General features: G+C 45.3%; 2 protein-coding genes across 2 annotated transcripts; one reads left to right on the forward strand and one right to left on the reverse strand.

The window, feature by feature from the left end:
- The first annotated feature begins 772 nt into the window (after positions 1–772).
- Positions 773–11702, forward strand: HACD3 (3-hydroxyacyl-CoA dehydratase 3). Its single transcript, XM_015638580.1, has 11 exons — positions 773–896; positions 1322–1364; positions 2430–2503; positions 4365–4529; positions 5457–5508; positions 5866–5976; positions 6595–6722; positions 7216–7328; positions 7831–7937; positions 8739–8870; positions 9707–11702. Exons 1-11 carry the CDS (start codon positions 810–812, stop codon positions 9781–9783), a joined length of 1089 nt encoding a protein of 362 aa, XP_015494066.1. The 5' UTR covers positions 773–809; the 3' UTR covers positions 9784–11702.
- Positions 11703–11868: 166 nt separating this feature from the next.
- On the reverse strand, positions 11869–21591 carry INTS14 (integrator complex subunit 14). The gene is made up of 12 exons (XM_015638579.3): positions 21288–21591; positions 20907–21180; positions 19634–19741; positions 17689–17844; positions 16583–16701; positions 16027–16169; positions 15218–15310; positions 14581–14725; positions 14194–14327; positions 13976–14094; positions 13533–13598; positions 11869–12703 (listed from the first exon to the last, which is right to left on the reverse strand). The coding sequence occupies exons 2-12, from the start codon at positions 21126–21128 to the stop codon at positions 12452–12454; spliced, it is 1557 nt and encodes a 518-aa protein (XP_015494065.1). The 5' UTR covers positions 21129–21180; positions 21288–21591; the 3' UTR covers positions 11869–12451.
- Between the last annotated feature and the right edge of the window lie 309 nt (positions 21592–21900).

Here is a 21900-nt window from a genome sequence, read left to right on the forward strand (position 1 = left end):
GTTGGAATGAGGCTGGCTGTGGGCGAGGGGACCTTGTGTGAGCTGCTGAGGGAGTGAGTGGTGGCCTTTTTGGAAACAACCAGTCAATGCTGTCCTTTTTTAGCCTTATTATCATACAATCATGGAAGGGACTTTAAAACTCAGCCAGTTCCATAGGTAGGGCCACCTAAATTGGTTGCTCCAAGCCCCATTGCACCTGGCCTTGGACACTTCCAAGATGAGGTAGCCACAGCTTCTCTGTATAACCTGTGCCAGTGCTTGGCCAGCACAAGGTCCTGGGGCATGTAATAGTGGCAGTGTTTTAACACGTTGGGCCTCACAGCTGCAGAATTGGCATCTTCTAAATACTCATCAGCCTCTCCTGTCATGGCTGACATGGGGTCAGTCTCCTCTACAAGGTAACATGCTACAGGACAAGGGAAACAGGCTTAAGTTGTGCCAGGAGAGGTTTAGTTTGGATGTCAGTGAAAACTTCACAGAACTGCTTATGGAACACTGGCACACACTGCCCGGGACAGTGGTGGAGTCCCCATACTGGAGGGATTTCAAAGCCGCGTGGATGCGAGGAAATGGCTCAGTGGTGGCCTCGGCAGTGCTGGGGAATGGTTAGATTTGCTCTCGGAGGGCTTTCCCAGCCCAGCCGACGCTGCAGTTCGATGACTCCCAGCGACGAGGCCGCAACAACCCCTGAGGGCGCCCAGCTATGGCCGCCCCGCCCGCCCCCCGCGGCGCGCGCAGGCGCGGGGCCCGCCAGGCGGGCTCGCAGTGCGCAGGCGCGGGGGCGCCGCGGGCCGGTGCGGGCCGGGACGATGGCGGGGCCCAGCCTGCGGCCGCACGTGCACTGGGCACAGCGGCACCGCGAGCTCTTCCTGCGCGTGGACCTCAGCGACGTCCGGGTACGGCCGCGACACCTGGGGACACCCGGGGCAGCTCACCTGTGTGGGGAGCAGACTGGCCTGGGGACAGCCGGGGGGTGACACCTGAGGGACGACGGGCGAGGATGCCTGTGGGGGATTGGGTGTAGGGAGAAGACTCACCTGGGGAACCTCGGGGGGAAATCACCTGCAGGACACCTGGAAAGACTCAGCTGCGGGACCCCCGAGGGGAAATCACCTGCGGGACACCCTCGGAGGAGACTCACGGGCGGGCGGGGAACACCTGCGGATCCCCCCGGGGGCAGCGGCAGCGGGGGGGGCTCGCAGCGGGGTCGGCGGTCCGGGGAGGGCAGTGCAGGTGTGGGGCCGGCGGGACCCCCCCGGCTGGGTGCACTGCCCCCCGAGGGTTCGTGACCTGCCAACTAATTCACGTTTTCCCTCTGCAGAACCCGGACATCACCATCACCGACAATGTCCTGCGCTTCCGAGGTAAGGGCTCCAGCGGGGGGTGTGAGCCTGGCCCCCACCCCGGGGCTGCCGCTGTCTGTACCCATCGTGGGGTGCCAGGTTCCCATCAGTGGTAGGAGCCACCGTGCTGGGCATGTTCAGATCCGTCACACTCCCACCCACAGCCTTCTGTGTTCCAGCCCTGGAAACCACAACAGGCCCTATCTTATCTGATGAGAAAACCCCAACCTCTCTGTATTTAAATTCCAGTGGAATTTCCATATGTCCTTCCCATCCCAGCCTAGCCAAACCCTGGTGATAACTCACAGCAATTTTTCTTTTCACAAAGACCTCATGTACAATTCTTATCGAGCCTCCACCTCAGGAACTAGTGCTCCATTTGGAAACTAAAGCAGATCTCGCCCTGAAAGATGGGTTTTTTGCAGCTGGACAGCTGAACATTGCAGCACCACAGAGTTTTTTAAGATATCTCATTAGGAGCTGCTGCATCCTTGGTGAGCTGTGGCTGCCAGGCTATTTGATAGGAGGGTGTTGCACATCGCGTTCTCTTTGGGATCAGTTTACGACATGGAAGAGTGGGAATTAAACACAGTGTGCAGTTTTGGAGCCCTTACAGGGACAGGATCAATGTGGGAGGTGACAGATGAACCCTGATAAGTGCCCTTCTGCTGTTGGGAGGGACTCCCCACATTACCCTCCTACACACCCAGCAGCACCCATCTCCCTATGTGCTCCATTGTGCACAGGCTGGATCCTCCAGAGGCAGGAGATTTTCAGCTGGATTTGAGTTATCCACGAGCAGCCTTTTGATCCCCTCTTTTGGGAATTTGACACTCTGCCTTTCCTGCAGCAGGGACCCTTTCCCAGCGTGGTGCAGACTTGCAGCAGCTTTAGCTGCTGACTCCTGCATCTGCCCCTCCAAGCAAAGTTTCGGTGTCTTCCCTGTTATTGTGTGGTTTCCTCTTGCCTCTCAGGAGCACAGGAAGAAGGTGCTGTGAATAAGTGCTGAATATTTCTGTGTACAAAGCATCCTTTGCCAGTGGAGTGTGTGGAACCTCACACTGACTGTCAGTTCTTGTCTTTTAGCTCAGGGTCACGGTGCCAAAGGAGACAACATCTATGAATTTGAGATTGAATTCCTCGAGCCAGTCGAGCCTAAAGTAGGTATTTTTACTTCTCTAATTCTTGCAAAGAAAAAGTAAATTTTGAAGAACTTGAAAGGAAAACAGCTGTGCATAAAGTTCCCAATATACTATTTAAATTTTTCTGGTAACTCTGTAACAGCCAGCTCTGTGGCAGTCCTGTGTGCCATTGTCTTGTCTTAATGCAAATCACCTCACTGGAGCTGGTGCTTGCATGGAACAGCTTTAGGGGACAGTTGCTTGTCACTTGTTACACAGCAGTTTTTGAAGGATTTAAAGCAGCAAAATAATGGGAGAATCTGGCAATGTGTTGTCTGATGCAACCTTGACTGGAGGTCAGGGGAACATTGTGCATGGCTTCTTCTGTAGATGAACAAAAGAAGAGTCAGGAGATTTCATGTTTCTGGTTTGAGCAGATTAGGTTGTGATATGTTGTGGCTCCTGTTGCAGAAATCTTTCCTTAATTCCTGTTGCAGTCTGAGTGGAAAGAGCTTAGCTGGAAGAGCCATCTCTCTGTGTTATTCACAGGTAGCTGTGAGGTCTGTCCCTACTTCTCAGAGCAGTTAGGGGCACAGGAAAACTTGGGCTTTGCTCCTGGGGCAGGATTTGTGCTGCTTATTCCTGGCTGAGTTTAGGATAGCACCAGTCAGACCAGGAGGCACTGTTCAGCTCTGTTCTTTGGCTGAGAATTAGACTATCATGGGGTGAATTTCCAAGCTCTGTCAGCAGGTAGGTTTCTGGTGTGGCTCCTGCCAGGTGTGGAGTGGCAGACAGTGAAGGGCTGTTGGTTCCAGGGTTGGGTCACTGCCTTATCATTTCCCTAGCCCATAGTGTGGGAGAGGTGCCTGTCTCTTCCTGTGCCTGGCAGACATGGGCTCTGCTGTGAGCCAGGCCTGGAAGGCAAGTCCTTGACTCTGCAAAGCATCTTCCTTCCAAAAGTCGTCACTCTGAGTCACTGTGGAGGGACTGGGGAACAGACTGAACTGTGTGTAGCTACAGATGGTCAGGACCAGGGAGTATCACAGTCCAGGGTTTTCTCTGTCAGTTTTGATGTGCACCCTGAGTTCACCTTGCTGGTGCCAGGCTGGCCAGCAGTGAGAAATGGAGCCTGTGGCAGGCAAGGATGAGGTGTAGTAGCTGTAAATTACAGTTGCAGCCTTCATGTGTCTGAGGAGCATCCAGGCAGCCTTGACAGAGCAGAGCTGGTGTAATGTGCTCAGTTTGGAGTGCAGCTCGTGCAGCAGTTTCAGCTGGTCTGAGAGGCAGTACCACATGGAGCAGCCTCAGTGGTCAGAAGGGTGGGCTCCAAGGTGACAGTGCCATAGGCTGAAAGGATGGAGAGATTCTGGGCTGCCACTGCAGTTGGAGAGGCCTTGTGGGGTGGCAGTGACCACACTGCCTGGTCTGTCAGCTCACCTTGTCTCCAGGTGTTCCCTAAGGCTCTTAGCTCCTTCTCTTGCTGCAGCAGGTGTCACATGGTGTCACAGGTCACATTCCTGTTTAGACATGTACCTGTGGCTGCTGGCAGTGTTATTTTTACTGCTGGCTAGAGGAGGTGGGTGGCTCACAGTACTAAGTGTAAGAAGGTGTAAAGCCAAGATCAGGGGCTCTGTCTAAGAAGGCTGGCACTGCAGTCTCTGCTAGCTCTGTGGTGGGATGCAGTGGTGCTGTGATATGGGCAGGCTGCTCATCAAGTCCTGCAACCATCACAGCTGCCATCTTCAACTGGACTGCCCTTTGCTTCCGTGCCTTGGGTGGCAGAGAGACGTTTGTGCTGCAGCAGCTGCATCATCCCTGCCCCCTTGATAAGGGGAGCTTGGGCATCAACTCAGCCTCAGAGCTCGTTTCTTTGGACTTTTGCTGATGTGTCTGTCCTCAGCCTGTGTGCAGGATGACGCAAAGGCAGCTGAACATCACTGTGCAGAAGAAAGAGAGTAACTGGTGGGAGAGGCTGACCAAGCAGGAGAAACGCCCACTCTTCCTGGCACCCGATTTCGACCGCTGGTTGGACGAGTCAGATGCTGAAATGGAACTGAAGGAGAAGGTCAGTCCTGTGGGCACCTGTAGCTTTTGCTGCCAGTTACAGTGCAAGGATAGCTGTTCTCCTGTGCCTGAACCTGCATTCTTCATTTACCAGGAGTTGCCTGGCATGCTGATTGTTACTGCTGTTCTATATAGAGTTAGTTAAGTGGTTCAGATTGTAAGCAGGAATTTGGAAATAGGCACATTTCTGGTTAGAACTGGAACCGAGGCTGTGTGCTGGCTCCTTGCATATGCCCCTTGCCCAGTGTCCTGATCCATAGAGGATTGTGTCACTCTGCCATGTGGAGCCCAAAGGAGTGAGTCCTGGGCATTGTCTGTCTGGGAAGCAGGGATTGCTAAGGCTTTCCCGAGCCCCTGGGCTGGCCCTGCTGGTGCATTCCCACCATCTGGTGAGCTTGAGCAGCTTACTGCAGTGGGGAGGTGCAGGATGGACTTGGGAAGGACTTGAACAGACCACATTCCTGTAAATCCCTTTCACAACAAACACTGCCCTGTTCCCCTCTGCAGCCACGAGCTTAGCACAGAGCAGGGAGGGGCACTGCAGTGCCAGGACCCAGGAGCTTGGGAAAGGCAGGCAGAGAAGCTGGGCTGGATGTTCTCTGTTCTCTTTAGGTTGCTGGTGGGTCATGTAAGAAACAGCACATTCATAACTGAGAATTAACACAAAAAGCAGAAGCTTTTTCAGCAAAGCATCTAATTACTAGAACAAACCACATGATGAGGGCAGGATAACTGGTTAACACCCTCTGGCTTCTACTGTACTATAATTTTTGGATGATGAATGTGTTGTTTTATGCTGGTGAAAATTTAAACCTTCTAGCTACTGGCTGCTTGGCTGAGTTTTAAACCTACTAGATTTGCAGTAGTATAGTTAACAAATCACTTGCTAATTACAGTAAGTCTTTAAAACCTTATCCTTCATCTTAAGGAAGAAGAAAAGATTAACAAAATGAAAATAGATTCCAGAGTCCCAAAAGACCGTAAGTAACTGCATCTTTTTTATGGGTTAAGTGGGATTTAGAAAGTTTGTTCACAGTTTGTAAGCCTTGACTCCTAAGGAGCAGTTTTGGTGCATCTTGGAGGTGGATCTTTGTATTGTGAGCTATTAGAAATTTAATAAAAATGGACTGAAGTTTCCAAGGAATTCAAAAATCTGACTAGCAAAAATTGAGTCCTGGCAGATGATGGCAAAAGCAGAACCCCCAGTGCACCCAACAATGCTTTTATCACAATCAATAACTTCTCTTTTCCTTATAAGCTTTATTCTCAGAAAGACTGCTTTGCAGCTCTATTACCATTGTACTCTGCTCACCTGATGTGTTTATTATTGATTTTAGCTTTCAAACACCTGAAGAAGGGATACCTAATCATGTATAATCTTGTACAGTTTTTGGGATTCTCTTGGATTTTTGTGAACATGACAGTTCGACTGTTCATCTTAGGAAAAGGCAAGTAATGAGCACTATTTTATTTATATTGGAGGGTTTGAGTTGATTTTCAGTGTTTTTTTTAAGACTTTAAAAATAGCAAAATCTGAAGGGAGACATATTTAGGAACAAAACCACGAATGCATTGCCAAAGAGCACAATGAAAGCCCTTCAAAGGTCATTAAAGTGTCAAGGGCAGGAAAATACTGTCCCCTTGTAAGTCACAGCTGTGTACTCTGTGAATGATACTTGTGCTCTGCCAGGATCACTTCTAACAAAATCAGCTGAAGCAAAATGTTTCGTTCACTGCAATGTTAATGTTTTTGAAAATGATCTGGACAGAATATTTTATTTTTGAAGCAAGAAAATCCATTCTGTTGAGGTACAGCACTATTGCCTTTTCTGTAAAGCAATTACTGAAATAGCTCTTGATCCTTCTGTGTGTGAAATGGGGCAGTGTTTCTGGCCCAACTGCTGTGAGTTCAAGATAAGGCCTGTAAAGAACTTATGTAATTATGCATCATGTTTTTCACAAATGCAACTAGAATCCTGTTATCACAAGCTGTGCTGCTGCACCAGCTTCCTGAGCATGGAAATTCATTTTGTTCTCTAAAATGGTTGGTTTCCTATGTCTTACAGATTCCTTCTATGACACATTTCACACTATTTCTGATATGATGTATTTCTGTCAGACCCTGGCATTAATGGAGATCATGAATTCACTAATAGGACTAGTCAGAACACCACTGATACCTTCTGTAGTGCAGGTAGTATTTTTAAATTCTTCTCCTTGCTCTTATGTTTGAAGGAAATGTTTATTTTACACAAGTGTTGAGACTCTCCTAAAGTAAGTGATGCAACCTCACTGGCACTGGACTTGAGGGTTTTTTATTCACAAGGCAGGAATCCACACTTCCCCAGTGTTGGCTTGACAGGCTGTGTGTCTCCTTCCATCACCTGGGTAAAGTGCAGGACAGCAAAAGCAAGAAGCTGATAAAAGTACATGATTCTGATTTGGTGCCAGTGCCCTGGTTGTGGTTGTTGTGCATAAAAGTGAGGACTGGTGATTTAAGACTGGATCCCTTGGATTGTACCTAACTACAGAGCAGGATGCCTACTTGTAAGAAGCAGGTCACAGCTCAGCTGTGAGTTAGTTGTGTGCTCAGATGTCTGAGTAGATATCTTTCGTTTCTGACAGCAAGGACGTGCCCTTTCTTTTGATGAAGAGTGAATGTTCCTCAATATATTTTTCTTTAATAGGTATTTGGAAGAAACTTTGTTTTGTTCGTTATCCTTGGAAGCTTGGAGGAAATGCAGAGCAAACCTGTGGTGTTCTTCATATTTTATTTCTGGAGTATCTCTGAGCTGTTCAGGTTGGTGGAATTTTCCTCCTACCAAGTGTCCACAGAACAAAGTGGTTGTTCCCAAGAACTCTGTAAAGAAGATTTTGATCTTTGTATTTTTTGGAAGAGTTGGCCCAGAGGGTAAAAGTTCCTTGAGTAATGGACTTTTCACAGCCTTCCTTCATTTGCCAAAAGCTGAGGCAGGGCTGGAGTCTGAAAGTGATACTGCCCTGTTGCTTTATTTCTTTATTGCTTTGAATTTCCTTTGTTAAAAGAGGTCTTTATCTTTGAAAAGAAGTTATTTTGAAAGGTTTATTAGGCAGCCAGGCAGTTGTCTTCATCCCTGTGCTCAGAAAGGCCTGAGCTCTGTAAACTGCCCAATAACTGTGTGTCCATCATCATCCACGGGGATGATATTCCTTGAATATTCTTGTGTCATTTGGGAATTGTGTTGAGCACACAGTGTATATACACAGGACTAAGTCTAGGAGTAGTTTCCATTTTAAAGTGTTTGTTTCTCCTCACACTGTAGGTATCCCTATTACATGCTTTCCTGCATTGGCATTGAATGGAAACCACTCACCTGGCTCCGTTACACTGTCTGGATCCCTCTCTACCCCTTAGGGGGCTTGGCAGAAGGTATCTCCGTAAAACAGTTTACTAAATAATGAATTTGAGGCTGGGAAAATAACTCAAATCTCTTTTTTGGCAGCTGGACTTAAAATAGTAAAATAGAACAACAGATAAACAGATTTGCTTTGAGGTGAACCAAATATAAGCATTTTGTCTTTCATACTGAATCAAATATTATTTTCAATTTGATGTGACAAGAAGTCTTCCTTTTGGAGGAAAGACTCCCTTTCTGGAGGGGAAGTGAAGGCAGTGAAGGGTTGCATGAACAAATGGAACAAGAACAAGCTGCACAGGATGCCAGTGCTCACTTCCCTCTGCTGACCCAAAGCTTTGTCTGCTGGGCCTGACTTGCTCAGCCCGGCCTGGGTTCACACCAGCTCCTAAGTCTTGATATTATGTTGTAAATCACTGCAGAAGACAGGCAGAGGCTTATTCCTGTGTTGCAAACCTGTGTCTGTGAGCCAGGAGGAGCTTTGTGCCTTGCCCAACGCTGAGCAGGGGGAGGAGTGGGCCTGTTTCATTGCTTGGGGTATTTCTGGATGGCAGATGCTGCTGGCACAGGCCCTGGGGCTGCAGCTGTGTGTGAGAACAGTCTCATTCTCATTCTCATCTTCTCATCAGGAAGGTTCAGTGCTGCACCCCCCCACCCAGGTGCTTCCCACCCTACTGCATGTTCAACACCTTCAAAATTGCTGTCATTAATCAGTGCTGGCAAATAAGAAGGGACTGTGCTGTAATAGTTGGTGTGGGCTGGGTAATTATGTATTTCATCTGTACTTGGTAGTGATGGTGACCTTCTGCTTTCAGCTGTCTGTATTGTTCAATCCATTCCAATCTTCAGTGAAACAGGGAAATTTAGCTTGGGATTGCCAAATCCACTGAACGTCACAATCCAGTTTCCATTTGTGCTTCAAATATTTCTTATAGCCTTGTTTTTAGGTAAGTATTTAATGTATTTCTCAATATTAATAAAAATAAAAAGGTGAGTTTCTCCTGAATAACTTGATTTTTCAAAGAAAATTAAATTCTTGCATCTTGGGTCCCATGGCAACACAAAATTGCTTGAGGTTAATCATAATCCTTGTGGATTGTTCATATAAATTTGTCAGTGATGGAGGGGAACACAGCTCTGATTAACCTCCAAAAAAGTAATAGTGGTAACAAATTGGGTTAAATGAGTCATTTTTACGTGTATTTATAAACATAGTATACTTAGTTTCACCTTTTATGGGGCACTTGAGCTTTGGAATGATCTAGTGGCAATATAAACATAATTTCAGATTCAAGTAATTTTGTTAAATGTTGCAGTGTAATCACAAATGCAACATGAAGTTTTTTTTTCATGTTTTTCCAGGAAACAATATAGAACTGTCTTTAAATAGTATATTTAAAGAAGAAAACCTGCTTGAGACACACTTGGTTTCTGGTGTTGCATTTGTAAACACAATTCAATTTCCTTGTACCCACTCTGAGTATCCACAACTCACCACAATCCAGTTGAGAATTTTCACTAAATTTCTCCTGCTCACAGATATTCCTTAAAGCCACCTTCAGCTGAGTTTCACTCTGAAATACCTGGTTCATCCTCCTTAGACAGCCTGGGCAGCAACTCCTGCCTCAGCCAGCAAGAGAACACTTGAGTTAGCTTTCACTGCTATACACACCCCTAAATAATTTGTTGTGTGGTGGTTGGGTTTTTTTTTTTAGCTTTGGCACAGCCATTTAGCATGAAAAGATGCAATGATGTCCTACCTAAACACCTCATTCTTTTCCAGGAGTATTTGTAAACTTCCGTCACCTCTACAAGCAAAGGAAACAGCACCTTGGACCAAAGAAGAGAAAGATGAAATGAAGCAGGACTGCTTTCTTATCTCACTTGGGGACAAGATAAGCCTCTAATTCTTACGGTTTTACCCACTGTAGTGCAAAGAATTTTGTAAAATTAAATGGCCACGCTAGATTTCATGATTTCATAGTGAATTCAGGTAACATTCCCTTATACTGGATTTTGTTCCCTTTCCATCATCTATGCATGGCATTTACCATTGAACATTTAAACTTGTATCCTGTCAACCAGCATATTAGAAAGAAATCCTATTATCTGCATATGATATGCTTATAATCAGTGGAGCAGCACTAACTAGAAATAGTGTTTATCTTTTAATTGGAGATTTGCTCTTTCAATATTGCATGCAGATAGGGCTTCTGATGTGGGATATGCTCTTAGCTGGCCTGTGCTGTTCCTGGGAGGCATCTTGACGGCAGGAGGAGGCACAGTCTGAGGCCACTGTGCAGTGTTTGGGTACTTATCAACCATTGGGATAAACCTGCTCAGCACACACCCCCCCTTTTCTTCTGCAGCGTTAGTGATGGTAATCAGTAATACTGATGGTGCAGAATTAAAACTGGAAGTAGCTAATGCTGATTTAAATGCTACCAACTTAGTCTGTTTCTAGTTGAGCCTTAACAGAATAGGAGCTCTGTGTGGGCCATAGCAATGTGTATTCCTGTAGCAACACATCCTATCCAGTCATTAGGGGAAGGAAGCTGCCACTGAGGGCAGAAATGCTTTCCTGGTTGGTAGAGCAAGCACTGAAACAAAGCAATGGAACATAGGTATCAGCTTTTCCCTACTGAACCCAAACAGAACTCCATCCAACCCATGCAAAGGGAGAATATGGAATTCTCAAGGGAGATGTGGCCCCTCTGATCCATCCTGGCAGGGCTGTGGCTCCTGTATTTACAGCATTCAGCAAGGCAGCAAAGTCACTTTTCTACCTACATTTAGGGGTGCTGCAGAGAGGCTGGTGTGTATGGTTTGACTGGACCCTGAGGGGATGGAACAGGGGGTCAAATAAATTATTTAGATAGCACATATCAAATCTTAGTAAGGGAGGTCCCACACAAGGTTTGAAGGACCCTCTTCTCTCTGCTTGCTTTAACCACCACCACCCACCAAAGGGAAGCTCCCTCCACATTTCAGGTCATCTGCTGTCTCACCTAGAAACCTCTGGCTCAGTTAACTTTATTTCAGCATGTCCTTCTTCATCCCGAGTCTCAAGTAACTAATCCCAGATTCCTCTGGCCTCCTTGACTCAGTTTAGAAATGTCCAGAAAGTTTACTCTAAACTGTACTGTGGTTATGAACAGGTTGTTTCCCAACTGCCACTGCCTCAGGGCACTGCAGAGCAATGCCAGCAATCCAGAACAGACACTGAAGCTGAGATTAGCTTAGTGCCATGTTATTCTTTATCTTTTTCTACTGTAAAACAGTATGAACCCTCCAGAAAGTTATTTTATATATATTAAAAGTAACAAACAGCAGAAAGTTTGTGATATGGACCCAGTGCTTGTTACTGTAAATGAAATAGTGTTATAAGGAGACTTTAACAAAGGAGCGGTACAAGCTTCATGCTGCCATTTCACAAATTGTGTTCTGTCAACAAGAGGCGTGATTCAACTTCTCTTTAGGAGAAGCACAGCCTACTTTACTCAGGAGAGTTGAGCACTATTTACACAATTATTTCACTTAGCACACACTGTACCTATGTTTGAAGTATGTGAAAGGGTTAAATTAGCTGAGTAACAGAACAGCAAGGATCACTTTAATACTTTAATTTCTCTGCTGGGCATTTAAACCTCTGTTAAGAAAACCATATGTATTCATCAGTGAACTTGTGGTACCTAGTGCAAGCTGTCATGGATCTTACACTACTGAATTTTAGTCCTTCAGAAAGAATGTGTTTCTATTAATAAATATTTACAACCAAATTTTGTTTTAGTTCAGTCGTTTGTTCTTTCAAATTATACAACTTTCTGAGAAGTTGTATAGTTTGATATTTAACTTGAGATAAACAGCTGGGAACCTGAGTCAAAACACTGAGGTCAGTGTTTTGGGCCACAAACCTGGTTGCTATGAAAACAGAACAAATCCAACTTAAATTTTCATGAAGAATTACTCTTTATTTGTATTATGCAAATAAAAAAACATGTGTCCCAAGATCAAGTTATTTTCAGAAGCATAAGTACTGCAGTGCAAGTGATAATGCTCAGTACTGTCTGTCATGTTGGGCATAAAGTCAGGGCCAACACCCCAAAATCAGCTCTGTATCTGATCTTGCAGGGTGCTCCTCACACCTTTCTTTGGACTAATCAAGTTGATGTTTAAAGTCTAGTAGCTGCCTGCCTTTTAGGATACTTTCACCAGTGAGTTCAGTCACGTAGTAACTGCATTTTGGGGAGGCCAAAACCCAAGAGCTGCCTCCAGTGGCATTTTTTTTTCTCTCCTCTCATGTACCAAGTAACTTCCACCCATCATCCAACACCATCACTGGGTTTGGGACACTTCCCACAGTTTCCAGGTCTGACTAAAAGCCACCACAAACGAGCTACTTTTGTTTAGAGAGCACTGATGCAAAACTTCCCCGTTTGGGTAAGTTCTTCAAACAGTGATTGAACAGGCCCTAAAAAGTAAACAGAATAAAATTTGAACCCTCTAGAGAAGCTCCCAAAAGGAGACTTCACATTCTCTCAGTGCTGCTACTGGAAAAGTCTGTCTGCAGAGGAGCAATGTTGTGATCATAGGCAGCGTATTCCGAGGCTCCGGTACTTGCCACTTTGAGCTGCTGGGCCGCGTGCGAGAGCTGGAAGGCGGCGTCGGGGTGAGCGGTGTCGGGGAGCAGGGTGCACTCCCTCTCCAGCATGTCTGCCACTCCCTTCAGCAGCTCCAGGAAGCCAAAGGCCAGAGCTGCCTTTCGCAAACGATTCAGCTCCTGCAAAGACACAAAACCCCTTTTAAAGCCACTCCAAGCCTCGACATCAAACGTGGGTTTCTTGTATCTGTTTTTTAAGGTGATGTTACTCACAGTGCAGCTACTGGAAACTGCCCAGCTGCTCATGGATAGAAAATCAGGGCTGAAGGTAACTGGTTTTCCTTTGATCCTTTCCTATAAACCTCTACTTCTTCCTTCTGTGCATTCAGCTATTGTACCTGCCTGCTTTGTCTTGTCCCAGCAGGGCTCCAGCTTAGGCTTCACTGACTGTTTAACCACAGTGTCCAGTAAAATGCAGATACATTGATTTTTCTTCCCTATAAGCTGAACAGTGCTTACGTGCACTTAGGCAGGGTATTCATTCATCAAGTCTCTGGAGGCTGCAATACCAAAGTGCTTCAGCACTAAGCCTGCAAAAGGAATAATTCCCTCCAGCTACAGTCTGGTTATGGATCATTATGGTGTGGTCAAATGTGCCTGGAACTTGGTCTTTCTCTGCTTCAGTTGTAGATAAAATGAAGAAGACATTTTCAAGACTCAGAATGACATTTGTATTCCTATTCCTCTCTGATCCCTCAGTTAATTTCTGACTGGACAACAGCATAGAAGTTTCACCATGGAAGTAGCAGAGGGGCAGTTGTAGATATGACACATCTATGCCAGAAAATGTAGTTCCAGACCACTGAAATGAGACCCCCTTGTCTCACCTAACCCGTCTGTAAGTTTTTGCAGAGCACTGCAAGCCTGCACAGAACACACAGGGGTTCCTCTGTCAAAAGCAAAACCATCACTAGGGATCAAACTTAGGCCAGCCTGGAATGTTACTCACTTTATAGAAGGTTTGTGTTTTTTCAGGGAGTTTCCTTGCATTTCTCAAGATCTTCTGTACATCCGTCTGCAGAAAAGAGAGGAAAAAAAAAATCCCAAAATTTGGCAGCTTCTGGGGGAAGCTGCAGAACAACCCCCAAACTCCATGGATAAATTATTCTGACCATTGACAAGACTGCAGCTCACAAAGGCTGAAATATAACTGGCAATTATACTAAATCCAATAAACCAAGCCAGATGCTCCACTGGAGACACAGCTCTCATTAACCAAGCTATGCTTTCTGATTGCACTTTAATCATGACATTGTAAAGAGGCAGTGTTTATAAAAATGAAAGAAAAGCAATAAAGCAATTACATTAAATGGGCAAGACATGCACAGACTGCAGTTCCTGCTGAGATGGCTCCTGCTGCTCCAGGTAAAGCAGCACAACCTGGATCATTACCTGGAGGCCACTGGGTTTGATCCAGACAGTGACATTCTGAGCGTAGCTGCGCTTGTTCTTGGGCTGCAAAGGGAAGGGGCTCTTATTGTCATCCTCCCCGTAAGGGTTTTCTTTTGCATCTGGGAGAAAAAAATTATAGGCTTAGCAACTAAGAATTGTCAAGATCATTCGCACAACACTGAATGTGTAGGAATTATTCAGAGGAGTGTGACCAGTACCTGAAATGGGGCCAAGCTGTGCCATCTTCCCCAGCCATGGGAGGGGCTCAGGACCAGGTTCAAAGAGTGACATCATGAGGTTTGATTTCTTCTTGCTATCAGCTTGTGAATAAAGCATTCCATACCACTCTGGCCTGTGGAAAACAACAAACCCTCAAAGGCTGAAAATCTTCCACCCCTCCGCCTAGAATGTGCCTCCCTCTCACTGTGTGGAGGCTCAATGTTTGCAATTTGTACTGACAGAAACAAATCTGCAATTAAAAATCCACAGCTTAGTCTAGCAGTGCAGAGTTCTGCAGAGAATACAGATATAAATAAGCATAATTTATAAATAAAGCTTAAATGAGCAAAGTAAGAGATTTTTTAGGCAGACATCCAGCTCCATACCCCAACTGGACGAGAGCCACCATGCCTTCCACTTTCAGGCTGCCATGTAATAAAACACAGAAGTTGGGGATTTTCCCAGCAATCTGATTAGCTGAATTCTCATCTTCAGTGTCATCTGTGATCCCAGGTCCCACCTCATCTCCCTCTGGGGAAGAATCAAAGCAAACAAAGAGAAAACATGAGAATAAATTCAAACACATGAGTTCTGTTTCCATGACACCACCCTTTACTATTTGCCTGCAAGAGTTAATTAATACTTTTGTAGAACAAACAGCTGCAGAATGAACTGCTTGGGCAAAGTGGCACAATAATGATACATAAATATTCCACTGCACTGTACTCAAATGCATTAAATATTCATCTTGCACCACATATTTCATGGCTCATTATTATTCTGAGCTGTAAGTTTAGCATGTTCTATTAATAATGATGTTGTAAGGACCCTGGTCCCTCTATGGAACTTCACAAAGAACACAGTATGCAAAATAAGAGAGCCTGTGGTCAAGGTTTTAATTTTAATGCAATCACACAAATATGACATCTGGTTTGGAAAAAGCAAAAAAAAAACCATGCTTCCAGTCTAAACCACATTACAAGCTTAAAGTAGTTTTTGCTGAAATAAACCCAACTTGCTCACCTCTGTTAAGTGCAATGGGAAGTACCAAGTGTCTGGACAAGACAGGAGGGCTGGAAATGTCAGCAATATCTACAAACCCAACAATTTCTAGATCTGCAGGGAGACAACAGATTTAAGACTGTTTAAGTCAAATTTGGAAATAACTGAAATTTATTCAGAGGCAATTTAACATCTCCACTTCTTACAGCACCAGGTTTTCTGAAGCAAAGACTAAAGGTAGAACAAGAGAACCCAAACTCAACTGGAATGTAAAGGTGTTAATAAGTTAGAAACACATAAAACACACAACTTTTGGAGATGACTTTCAGCACACACAGACTGCTGCCCATGAGCTGTGCTGCTGGACAGTTACAGAACTGGGCACTTTCATATTTACACTGTACACAATCCACTGCTGTCTTATAAATTCCAAAAGACAAAAACCAAACACCTGCTGCTCATGGGAGCTGTGTCCACTAATGGGAGGGCTGGGAAGGCTTTTCTTTGCACAGTTGTTTTTAAAAATAATTTCTCCTCCCTGAAACTTATGGGGGTGTTCATGGAAAGCAGCTTGTGGCTGTCTTCCAGACTCTACCCCTAGAAATTGGCACCCTCAGCTCTGAAAGTGCCTCTACCCTACTCCAGCCCCTTAACCAGGTACACATGGATGAAGTAGGATGGTATTTTTTCCCCACATACACCAAAAAATTACACAATCAGATCCTTCAGAGATAAAGTGGATGAAGCAATAACTACACAGGATGAGAGGTGGTAGTGAAACGGCAGAAATCAAATGGATTTTAGTAAAAAAGCAATCAAAGATTTATTACCTGTATTAATTGCTTTAGGAATGGGGTCTATTTCCTCATCTATAATGAAAGGTTCTGGTCTGGGAAATACTTGCACATCAGATGTTAAGTGGCCACACTTGAGGACAGCATGGAATGGTGTATAAGCCAGGTCTATTAGCTTTCTAGAACACAGTTATTAAGGAAAACATAATACAAATCAAATGAAAATAGTTTGTCTAAAGCACACTAATTTAAAATTACAGTTAATGAAATAGTTCTAGTGTTGCTAAACTATGAAACAAAGCAGCATTATTCCACTCACGGCAAATGAACAATAATTATGGAAATTGCTGTCTTCTATCTGCCAAGCATAAACAGATGCTATGGTTTGGTTACAATGACTAAAATAAATATTGACCAGAACCAGTAAAGGCTGAGATGAAATTACAGTTAAAAAGAACATAAAATAAAATAAAAAAACCCCACAGTTTAATTAGAACATCTCATATCACCAGATTTCTTATTGTATTTGTTTTCCTTTTGAGATACCATCTGGGGACCTTCCCAAAGGTCTGTTATCTACAAGTGTGCTCACCCAAACATGGACTGCACATTCTTCAGGCACAGGGGGCCATCAATGGTGAAAATCTGCCCTTCCCCATTGTTTAAATCAATGAGCCGTTCCAGGCAGTCTAAGGAATCTGTGCTTTGAAGCTGCAGAAAAAGAAAGGCAAATATTTTTCTTGAGTGTTCTTTTTATTCTCTTTTGTACTAACCAGTATTTTTAAAGAAAATATACACAACACAGCAAAAAGCATCTGATTGGATGCTCCCATGATTTTTTGTTCTCTCCTTTTCAAATAAACCAACATTCTTTGTCTCCCGGACAATGTTCTCTTATTACTTATCAGAAATAGATGATTTAAAATAAATATTTTCCCAGTTATTTTGAGATGTAAACAGTGCTTCAATCCATCAGTTTAATCAAAAGGATCATCCTTGACAGAGACCATAAAGCTGAGATCTAATTGATGTCTAAGCAGAAAACCCTTCTGTGAAGGACACAAGAATACAGGTGTCAAATCAAAAGCAGTGCTATTAATAAAACTTAATCTAAGGAATATTAGTCAAATAGGCTTCTTTTTAAACACTGTTTATGCAGAAGAATTCTAACTCCTGTGAAGATTTTTAAAGCTGGGATTGAAATTTGCAAGAGAAGGAGAAAGGAGGAAGAAAATGGACACATTTCCTTCAAAACTAAGGAAAGCTGGTTTGAGCACTGGCTTGGAGACTTCCGTTTTCCCCTCTCACATTTCTGCATACAGCTACTGTGTTTAAAGTGTTGAGCATCTTTGCAACATAAGTCATTTATTCAAGAATTTAACTGTAGATAAAGAAGAGCCCCAAAAGCATTCAGTGTAATTAATACAGTAGTAATATAAACAGAGAAAATTAAAATTCTGTAATATTCCCCAGGGACAAACTGACACAATTCATAAAGATTATGGTAATAATAGTAGTAGCAGTAGATAATAATAGTGCAATAATAAACCTTAAATTCTCTTTCACCCAATAAACTAAGCACCAGACTGTCAACTAAACCTTAAGCACAAGAATATCAACGCAATGTTTTGTGATGACCTGGTAGTTAGTTCAGAGAAGACCAACAATTATCCAGTGCAACAAAGAATAAGCCCTCACCTCTTCCAGGTTGGCCATGCACATGACGTAGAGCTTGGACGGGAAGGGGAAGGGCAGTGGGAACCTGTTGCTCTCGCTGCGCTGGCTGTGAGTGGCCAGGGAGTGGCGCAGGGAGCCTCTGCCGATGCCCAGGCAGCCGTCGGTGACCAGGACAACCTGCAGGGACCGGGACAAGTGAGCCACTTCGCGCTGCAGCGGGCACCTCAACACCCACACACTGCAGGAGCCTTCCTGCAGCACCACCGAAAATCCCTGCTCCCCCCGGAATCCCTCCACAGAACTGGGCAAAGAACTGCGAACGAAATTTCCACAAAAACCCCCACATAAAGGAGAAATTGAAGGCTGAACCCTCATGATTTACACGGTGTGCATGGTAAAGAAACGTTTTCTTGGCATTAAGTTAAGTGCACTAAAATGTGAATCTCATACATTTTAAGTGTACACTAAAAGAACAGTGACTACACAGCCAAAAAACAGCCTCTTGCTGATGGACTCAAGGATTCCAGGTTTATTTTCAGATGGATGATAAAGCCCATTTCTTCTGCAGAATCTGGAGAGCAACTCAACTTCCACTACAAGCCACAGAAACCTCGAAAAAGGGTGGTAGTATTAATGACCTTAATTTTTTGCAAATGCAGCTGCAGTATGCTCACATTTTGCAGCAGAACTACTACAGCAAAAACATTTTCCATTCAATTGCACATCCAGAGTCAATCCTTGTGGAAACCTGCACTAATTACACTGAATAACAGGATTATTTACACTCAGCTGTGACCCAATCACTTCCAGAGGAGTAAAAGAGCTGCTCCTTCAATGCTGCATGGCAACAGCAGGCATGACTTCTGGCTGGTACGTAAGGAACATCAAATCCAATTGAAACTCCATGTGTAATTGCTACATCCAGATTTGTATTCTCCCTTCATCCTCAGTCTCTCTTGCAGTGTCCTCAGGACTGGTGCTCACCAGTGATGTTTTCCAGCACTCCAAGGCTGCACAGTCCATTCCCCAGTGCCCTCCACCACCCCAGCAGCTGAAGTGCCAGTAAAATGAGCTATGACACAAATGAGAGACAAAATAGTTGAGGTCTAATCTCAGCTTGGTGTTCACATCTTTCTTGTTCTTTGCTTTGAATGTTTTTTGCTGTCCCAAGGTGCCTTTTGTCTGTGTTGGATGACGAAGCACTGCCTAACCAATAAACCTCTATCCTTTTTCTCCTTAAGGAATATTGCTTCAGGCATCTTCCCAGCTCACTGAGCTGCAAAATTACTGAACTTAAATGTCTCAGAAAACCGAGGGTTAAAAGCAAACTCTGCCATAAGAGGCAGCAGATTTGGAAGGCTGAGAGCTTGGAGGGCTGAACGGGGTGTGTGAGCAGCTGCATGGCAAATGACTCATTTGGGAGAGAAGTCAGATCAAAACACACTCAGCAGCAGCCCCATGCTGTTGGATGAGAGCTGGAATTATTACAAGCCCTGGAAACCATCAGGGACTAGAGGGGAGAAGCTTCTGCATGTGTGACTTTACCCTTTCCAAATGGAGTGAGGCTCCTGGGGCAGCAGATTGCATCCAGATCAAACACCAGGCCTGCACAACAGTGCTCCTGAGCCACATTTTATAATCCACTGCACTACAATAACACATTGGGCAGGAAACAGTCTCAATTTTTTTTGCTGCTGAATATTTTCAGAAAGATCACCTCCTGTTCATATTGCAGGTTTAGCCAAAATACTAATTCTTTGTGTTTTTGCAGTACTAACATGCCTGAGACTATTCAAATCTCTCAAATTACATTTACATTTCTATCTACAGTTTACAGGCATAGACTCAATCACAGAAGCATAGGATGGTTTGGGTTGGAAGGGGTCTTAAAGATCACCAAGTTCCAATCTCCCTGCTAGGGATAACTAAACATGCAGTGAACTTAAACCAGTGAAATCAGCCATACCTGGCAAGGAATTGCTGCCCCCCATTCCTGCTGGACAATATTGCAAACCCCCAGCAGCGCTGACTCCAAACAGGTTTTGTCATAATCATCCATGTTACTCAGGGCTTCCTGCAAAGACAAACACCACAGTCACTGCTGGGGGAATATCCCTGCCAGGAGACACCCAGCAGTTAGTCATGGCTTTGAAGGAACTGTGATATTATCAACACAGCTCTTAAAGAGTGAAAAACACCTCTGCATGTCTTAAAAGAGTGAAAATCTGAAGCAGCATCTAATGGGAAACATTTAGCTGAGAAAATCCTCGAAGGTGTCAGAGCAGCTCAAACTTCTCAGAGATTGACAGAGACCACAAGGAGTTTGTCTCACAAAAACTCTTTGCCAGAGAGAGAGTAACCAACCCAAAACTCGTACCTGCATCCATAAACCAGCTTTTCTCCTAGAAGTGAAAACCTCACACTTAACACAGCAGCAGGGTGCAGCTGTGATTTGAACTTGCTAAAGGAGCCTGGTTGGGCTTCTGGCTTGCAAAATTTCTCAAATGAACTCTTAGAGAAGTGAAAATAAATCAGACAGGATGCACTAGCACTCATCTGCTAAACTGCAAACATGAGAGAGAACAGCTTTTAAAATCTCTTTGCCCAATGGACAAACCTAAACCATGGTGCCCTGTGACAGCAATGTGTCATTTCCTCCTGCATGTGAGGCTCAGAACAATTTTTACTGGATTCAGTAGATAATTTAAGGCTCCAGTGCCTTACTGCATCCATGTTAAATTTCCCTCTTGAATTTTCTCCTTTCCATTTCTTCCTCCCAACTTCCTACCACATCTGCAGCCTAAAATCACTTAATGTCACTCTTGCACTGTTTTGACTTCTACACACTCTCAAGAGCAGCTTCTCTCTACCAAATCACTCGACTCAAAGCCTTGTCTAAATGTTGTTGGCTGCATTGTTTATCAAAACCAACAGCTACACAAAAACAGGGACATCACAGAACCACTTGTAGGGCTTCATCAGGCAGCCCTTCCCTCCATCCCATTTTAGAGTCAATCAGACACACCCCAGTGCTCACCTGCAAAGGTACAACTGGCAAAATTCAGTGTTTCAAACACACTGATTTCACCTGCCCTTAATATAAGGACAAACCCACTCAATTCAAGACGTTGTGCACAGGATGATGCCAAATCACACAGTTTCACCGTACTTGGGTGGTGTAATTGGCTGATTTTTTAAAAATGTCTACGGTTTATTGCTTTAGTGTTCACACCCCCTACCTGGAGCGTGTTGTAGTCTCTCGTGAAAGGCACCATCAGCTCCCAGAGGGATGAAAACACCACCAAGGCCGTGAACTCCAGCTTGTAGTTGGTGGCCATGTGCTCGAAGAGCATGGTGAGCCCGTGGGCAGCCAGGTGCTTGCGCTGGTACTCCTCGGAGCCCTCCACCGACACCGGCCGCGTCATGGACAGCGACACGTCCATCACCACCACCGTGGGCATGCTGAGCTGCTCCTCCGCCGCCCTCACGGGCGGGCTCAACCGGGATCACTGCCTGCAGCGGGACGGAAATTCACATTAAATCATTACCAAAGCTGCACTCCTGGAGCCACGCGTCTCGCCCCCTCACGCTGACCCCAAAGAGAAGAGACAATTAATTACCCTCTTCCCCCTCAAAACGTGGGACCGAGCACAGATTAAGTGAATGCACGCTGAATCCCACACATCATTTCCAGCCGGGTGCAGCGCAAGGCCTGGAGACAGCAGGAGCTGAGCCTCGCTGGGGAAAAGGCGCAGCCCTGCCGCTCCGAGGGCGGTCGGGCAGGGATCCAGCCCTCCCTACAAGCCTTCGCCCTCAGCGGGGCTGTTCCCGGAGCGCTCCCGGGACGGGCCGGGCCGAGCGGCGGCGGCGGGCACGGAGCAGGGCGGCGGAAGGGAAATGCTGCTGCACACCGCGGCCCGCCGCGCCGCCATGCGTCCGGCACGGAAAGCGCCCCCCCCGGAAGGCGCGAGCCGGGCGGGAAGGGCCGCGCCTCAGGCAGCCCGTGGGGGCTGACACCGCGGGGCCGCGGGAATGTGGGGTGTCCGTGCTGAGGGAATGGCGTGCCCACGGAAAACATGGCTACAAATGATCGCTACGTGTGGAGAAGGGTTTATGGATAAGCATCCCGGCTGGGCACTGCGCCTTCTTCTCCCGGTTCTGTACTTGGGAGGCGGGAGGCAATAAGCTTCAGTGCAAAACTGGGATGTACTCCTGAAATTGTGTGTTCAGACA

Source organism: Parus major, chromosome 10 (assembly GCF_001522545.3).
Source record: "Parus major isolate Abel chromosome 10, Parus_major1.1, whole genome shotgun sequence".
NCBI classification, from domain to species: Eukaryota; Metazoa; Chordata; class Aves; order Passeriformes; family Paridae; genus Parus; species Parus major.

What these genes read in the sequence shown, in the direction of transcription:
- HACD3 (XM_015638580.1), top strand. Translation starts at nt 810, where the DNA reads ATGGCGGGGCCCAGCCTGCGGCCGCACGTGCACTGGGCACAGCGGCAC. An exon ending in CAATGTCCTGCGCTTCCGAG is followed by an intron (nt 1,365 to 2,429) that starts GTAAGGGCTCCA and finishes CTTGTCTTTTAG; the next exon opens with CTCAGGGTCACGGTGCCAAA. An exon ending in TTCCAGAGTCCCAAAAGACC is followed by an intron (nt 5,509 to 5,865) that starts GTAAGTAACTGC and finishes TATTGATTTTAG; the next exon opens with CTTTCAAACACCTGAAGAAG.
- INTS14 (XM_015638579.3), bottom strand. Translation starts at nt 21,128, where the DNA reads ATGCCCACGGTGGTGGTGATGGACGTGTCGCTGTCCATGACGCGGCCG. An exon ending in GGGCAGCAATTCCTTGCCAG is followed by an intron (nt 17,845 to 19,633) that starts GTATGGCTGATT and finishes CGGTCCCTGCAG; the next exon opens with GTTGTCCTGGTCACCGACGG. An exon ending in ACAGCTTGGCCCCATTTCAG is followed by an intron (nt 14,095 to 14,193) that starts GTACTGGTCACA and finishes TTTTTCTCCCAG; the next exon opens with ATGCAAAAGAAAACCCTTAC.